General features: G+C 53.1%; 1 protein-coding gene across 1 annotated transcript in view; it reads left to right on the plus strand.

The window, feature by feature from the left end:
• Positions 1 to 5,451, plus strand: part of PTPN21 (protein tyrosine phosphatase non-receptor type 21) — a 69,726-nt gene extending 64,275 nt beyond the window's left edge. The window contains exons 15-18 of the mRNA XM_068963713.1: positions 1,485 to 1,613; positions 2,090 to 2,324; positions 2,703 to 2,863; positions 3,116 to 5,451. Coding sequence (XP_068819814.1) covers positions 1,485 to 1,613; positions 2,090 to 2,324; positions 2,703 to 2,863; positions 3,116 to 3,244 — 654 coding nt within the window. The 3' untranslated portion in view covers positions 3,245 to 5,451. The remainder of the gene's footprint in view (positions 1 to 1,484; positions 1,614 to 2,089; positions 2,325 to 2,702; positions 2,864 to 3,115) is intronic.
• The last annotated feature ends 549 nt before the right edge of the window (positions 5,452 to 6,000 follow it).

Here is a 6,000-nt window from a genome sequence, read left to right on the forward strand (position 1 = left end):
AGTTGACGTTGGATGAGAGCCATTTCACAAGTGAGACTTCCCGGAGACCCAGCAGTCTGCCCTTGACAGTCTTTGGGAATGTGTGCATAGATTTTTATTTTAAAAAACTTTTTATTTTGTAATGAGGTGTAGCTGATTAACCATGCTGGGATAGTTTCAGGTGCACAGTGAGGGGACTCAGCCAGACACATACAGGCATCCAATTCTCCCCCAAACTCCCTCCCCTGCAGGCGGCCACATAGCACTGAGCAGAGTTCCACGCACAAACTTTGCTCTCTAGGCGGCGCTAGTGGTAAAGAACCCACCCCGCAATGCAGGGGCCATAAGAGGCCTGGGTTCGATCCCTGGGTTGAAAAGATCTCCTGGAGGTGGGCACGGCCCCCCACTCCAGTATTCTTGCCTGGGGAATCCCATGGACAGAGCAGCCTGGAGGGCTGCAGTCCATGGGGTTGTGCGGAGTTGGACGTGACTGAGGTGACGTATTTAAAAACGGAGCATTTCTTTGGTATCCCGTCTCCCATGACTGGATGGGCAAGAGAAGAATGCTGAGGCTCTGTGGTGGTATTTCGAGATCTTCAGCCACAGCGGGAGGAACTCCCAGATCACCCCGTAGCGCGCGGTGTGGGCCGCTGCCCTGACCTCCGAGTCAGGAAGGCATCGCCCCTCCGGCCCCGAGCCCCTCCGCCTGGTCCTTGTTCGCTGTGGGGCCCGGGGCCCGTGGGAGGTGGGGGCGTGACTCCGCTGCCGTCTTAGTCCCAGGGTTGACCCAGGGCAGCCCGGAAGCGGTTACGGCCATCACTCAGTAGTGGGGGAGCTGAGATATAACCCCATTTCCTGACTACAACTCTCAGAATTATTAGAATGTTTTCAAGGAGGTTTTCAATCTTAAGTGCAAATTTAGTATCGTTATCTGGAGTGATCCTGACTCAGAAGTTCAGAGGTGAACTCCTTAGGTAGGAAGAGATTCCCCCCGCTGTCCCCCCGCCCCTGGAAATTTGACATTTGACTTGGGCTTTCGACTTAACTGCTTGCACTTGATCCTAGTGTGTATTGTACTTCACGAGGGAAGGCTGGCTTTGAACTTTGGGCTGTGACGATGCTGATGTTATTTTTGGAAGAACCAGCACGTAACAGCAGGAATGACAGCCATTTATTGAGACCCTGTCACGTGCAGGGCGTTGACTATGTTGACTTGAGTAATCCCAACCACAGGAGGGCAGGGAGTATTTTTATTCAGATGAGAACTGAGATTTGGAGAGGTTAAGAAAATCGTCCCAGGTCACATATAGATATTATATAAACTCATCACGCTTATGCTTATAAAAGTGCCAGTAGTGGAAATTACACTAATAAGGAAAAAGATTAAGGTGAAAGTCTTTGCCTGAATAGTTCAGTTCGCTTTGTAAGTTTTTCCATGAACAAATGTATACGCGTGTGTCACACACACACATTCTCGTTTTTTAAAAGCCCCTTTCTGATTTCAGGTCTCTGTCAGTGGAATCGAATGGGACTATATCGCCACCCAGGGACCACTGCAGAACACCTGCCCGGACTTCTGGCAGATGGTGTGGGAACAGGGCGTCGCGATCATAGCCATGGTGACGGCCGAGGAGGTGAGGCCTCTCTTCTCTAGGTCTTCTCGCGGCCTCGGACGGACAGTGGCGGGAACGCTGCGGGCCTGACTTTAGAGAAGGGGGCGGGGGCGCGGGTCCGAGTCTCCAGACGCCTCCCCGTGAGGGGCGCCCGCGGCCGGTCAGGGCCGCGGTTGTGAGGCGGCTCCCCGTGAAGGCCGCTCCGGGCCGCGCTTCTGAGGCAGCTCCCCGTGAAGGCCGCTCCGGGCCGCGCTTCTGAGGCAGCTCCCCGTGAAGGCCAATCCGGGCTGCGGTTCTGAGACGCCTCCCGGTGAGGGGCGCCCTCGGCCGGTCAGGGCCGCGGTTCTGAGGCGGCTCCCTGTTGAAGGCCGCTCCGGGCCGCGCTTCTGAGGTGGCTCCCTGTGAAGGCCGCTCAGGGCCGCGCTTCTGAGACGCCTCCCCGTGACGGGCGCCCGCGGCGCTCTGGGCCGCGCTTCTGAGCGCTCTGTCTCCGACAGGAGGGCGGAAGGGAGAAGAGCTTCAGGTACTGGCCGCGCCTCGGCTCGAGGCACAACACCGTCACCTACGGGCGGTTCAAGATCACCACGCGCTTCCGCACGGACTCCGGCTGCTACGCCACCACGGGCCTGAAGATGAAGCACCTGCTCAGCGGGCAGGAGCGGACCATCTGGCACCTGCAGTACACCGACTGGCCCGAGCACGGCTGCCCCGAGGACCTCAAGGGCTTTCTGTGTAAGCGCCTGCGCTCGGCGCCGGGAGGGCCGCCGCGGAGGCAGACCTCCCGAGCCTCCTTTCTTGCCTCCGTACTGTTGCATGCAAGGCTGGGCTTGTTTTAACCTGACCATTTCAAGCGTCCAGGGGAAAGCGTAGCAGAGGAGGTTTTAGAGTATGACTTGGTTACTCAGCAGCAGGCAGTTCTGGTCCCTGAAGAGTTTTGCGTTTTGGGGGAGCGCAGGTAGAGGCCCGGGCTCGCCGAGGCCGACTGCCGGCCAGTAGCCGGGCCTTCACCGGCGCCCGGCGCCGTGCGTCTGCGGCCGCCGCCTCAGCGGTGGGGACGGCCTGCTGGGCCTCAGTGCCTCTGTGTCTGTCTGTGTCATCCGTGTTTCACAGCATACCTCGAAGAGATCCAGTCTGTTCGACGCCATACAAACAGCACGAGTGAACCCAGAAGCCCCAACCCCCCGTTGCTGGTCCACTGCAGTGCCGGCGTGGGACGGACAGGCGTCGTCATTCTGTCGGAGATCATGATCGCCTGCCTGGAGCACAACGAGGTGCTTGCTCCTCTGTGGGCGCAGGGAGAGGGGGGCCGCGCGCGGGCCGGGCAGGGAGGGGCCCCCGCGCCCCGTGGCCTGCCAGGGCTTCCCGCACAAACGTGCTCGGGCTTCTCCGCAGGAGACTCCGAGGAGCCAAGAGGCTGCCCGCCTGCCGGCCTGCAGCCAGGGTGCCCCCGGGACCGCCCGCCCCCCGCGGTCTCGGGGAGCCGCGCCCTCACCCCGCCCCGCCCCCCCCCCCCCCCCCCCCAGGCGCTGGACGTCCCGCGGGTGCTGGACATGCTGCGGCGGCAGCGGATGCTGATGGTGCAGACCCTGTGCCAGTACACGTTCGTGTACCGCGTGCTCATCCAGTTCCTCAGGAGCTCCCGGCTCATCTAGGCCCCGCGCTCGCCGGGACGGTCACGGAGGCGTTCACAGCCCGGGAAGGAGACGTGCTGGCCGACGTGCGCTTTCGCGGGCGCAGCGTCGGGCGTAGGCGGGAGGAGCGCGGGGCGTCGCGTCGGGATGAGCCGCCGGAGGAACCAGCCGGGCGGAGGTGGAGGGGCCGCGCCGGGAAGGACGGTGCCCGCGGGCAAGGCCGCGGTTCCCGGCGCCCCTCTGTCGGACTTGCAGATCTTGCACACGTGTGGAGACTGTATTTTCTCGATCAGTTCTCTCTGTTTTACTGAAGCTGTGCTGGGCAATTCTGGCAATCACTAAGGCATATAGTTTTCTATCTTAAGCTAGTTTTTGATAATGGAATTTTATTTTATGATGAAAATATTTGGGGTTTTCTTGTTGAGAAACTAAACTTTCCGTGGGGCTGATCCACAGATGTGAGTGGTTCCTGGATAACTTCGTATTTAAAACCATGTTATTTTGTTATTTTTAAAAAAAACCTTGGGTACTTAACAGTTAAGTTACCAAACCCAAAACTGCAACAAGAATCCAAAAGTGTTATTTTTGAAACATAGAAAGCATTTTTATATTCAGAAAATTTTTTAATCCTAAAAGTTCTTTATATTTGTACCTCCTATATTTTCCAAGCAAGAGTTTAACTCATTAAGGTACGGAAATGAGTCAGTTAATGTAAGTTAACATGGGGAATAAAGGCACATTTTTTTAATACGTGTATGAGAATAATCAGAATCACTATTTTTTTTTCAGTATTATTCATAAACCCAAATGTGTTTGATTTTTTTTTTTTTTTGGTTGAAGATGAAGTGAAAAACAGTTGCATAAGATGGTTTTAAGCACTTTTTTGGTTGCGAACAAATCTGAGTTTTTAATATATATGTTGCTTTGTAGGTGAAACTGCATAACAGCAGACATATTGAAAGTGTTTTGGAAGGGATCAGGGGTAAGAGTCCTGAGGATGACTAGGAGGAGAGTACGTGCAGAGGAAGCGCAGGAAATGCAAATTGCCTTTGTCTTTACAAAGCACGCAGTGTCACCTGCACTCAGACTGAGCCGTGGGCGGAGCAGGGTTCGGAAAGAATGGGTGACACTCCCCCCGCCCCGCCCCGCCGTAGGTACCCCCTGGGAAACTCAGGGCCTGTCATGGGCAACAGCTCCCTCTGTTTCCTTGAAGTTCTTCCACCTAAAACTCTTTTTTTTTTAAAAACAAATCAAGTTTATATTATTAAAAGAAGCCATGAAGAGGCTTTGTTTTCTTTTGCCTGAAAGAAGGGAGGAGTTTGCTAATAGTCTCACCTCTTCTTCCAAAACCACAGCCCAGACCTGTGGGGCCACCGGAGATGACCGTGGTGTCCAGGACGTCCCGGGGTTTCCTCTCCTTCCCAGGGCTCCCCCTCCTCCGCGCCCCCCAGACCCCTTTTAGGCCCCTCGCCGCGGGCAGGGGGACTGCGAAGCGCTCGTCCCCGCGGGCCGAGGAGGTGGTGGAGTTCTGGCCCGCGCGTTTAGCTGAGGAGCCCTCCCTTCCGGAGGCCGCTTCTCCAACACGTCAAGCTTCCCAAGCGTCAAACCCAGGGTTGCTTCCCCCAGTGAACGGTATCCGAGGGACGTTCCGATGCCCGGGTTCACTCCTGAAGCGGTTCTGCTCACTGTGGTCACCCCTGACCACAGTTGTGAGACTGGGTTTCCTTCAAACAGCTGTCCCTGCCTAACTCTGTCCCAGAAACCAACCCCTTAAGAGGAAATGCAGACAGCATCAATGAAAGTGAATACTGAAAGTGGGCAAGAATTGATTTTAAGTCTAAAATGATTTTAAAGAACACTAGACCCAAGTGTGGATGTTCAGAGCTCGCTCCCCGGGAGAATGGATTCATCGTTTCTTATTGCAGTGTTCCCCATCTCCACACCAGGTCAAGGACAGGTGTGCTTCTGATACTTTTTTCTTCCATTGGTATTTTTTTTTTAATGCTTTTCTGTCAGGTTTAAACATTTTGAAGTGTCCCATTGACAAGAACATTGTAAAACAAAAATTTTAAAGAGTAATATATGGTATGTTTGTGTTCCTGCTATAATTTGATTATAAGAAAATTATGAGAGCTAAGTTACACTGTATAAATGTCACTCTTAAAACTCGCATGTTTGATGTAGCTTCTAAGACCCATGTAATTTTTTTGTGTCCCTTTTGAATTTTTAAACTTTTGATGAACAGTTAGAGAATATTAAAGTATTTCTGAATAAAAATAAATCTACATTTCTGGACTTTTGAAGTAATATGATTTTCAAGGTCAAACTGTAGAATGTTGAGGTTTCATTGGCTCACCATGTCTGAGTTAAGGATTTTCTGTCTGCCAAACTTACACAGTGCTTCAGTATTTTAGTGTCTTTTATTTGTTTGTTGATATTCTTAGTTTCATATCAAAATTACCAAAATGTGCATTTTCACACAGAGTAGGTTACAAACCAGTGTTTTCCAGTGACGAGTGCTGGCATCTCTGGCATCAGTTCTCCTGATCAGTGGGATCGTTAGATAAAATGCTCCAGTGGATAGTTTTGAACACGGGAAGTGTTCATTTTAGAACCTCATTTGGAATTACAATCTTCATTACTTATTTTCTTCTGGAACATCCGCTGTGAAACATTCAGTAAGCCCTAGAATGTAGCCTTCACACCGTGTTGGCAGGATTGAGACAGAGGCTGTGCTTGTCCAGAAGCTCCTGGGAAGACCAAGGCCGGGACCGAAG

This window comes from Capricornis sumatraensis, chromosome 2 (assembly GCF_032405125.1).
Source record: "Capricornis sumatraensis isolate serow.1 chromosome 2, serow.2, whole genome shotgun sequence".
Classification (NCBI taxonomy): Eukaryota; Metazoa; Chordata; class Mammalia; order Artiodactyla; family Bovidae; genus Capricornis; species Capricornis sumatraensis.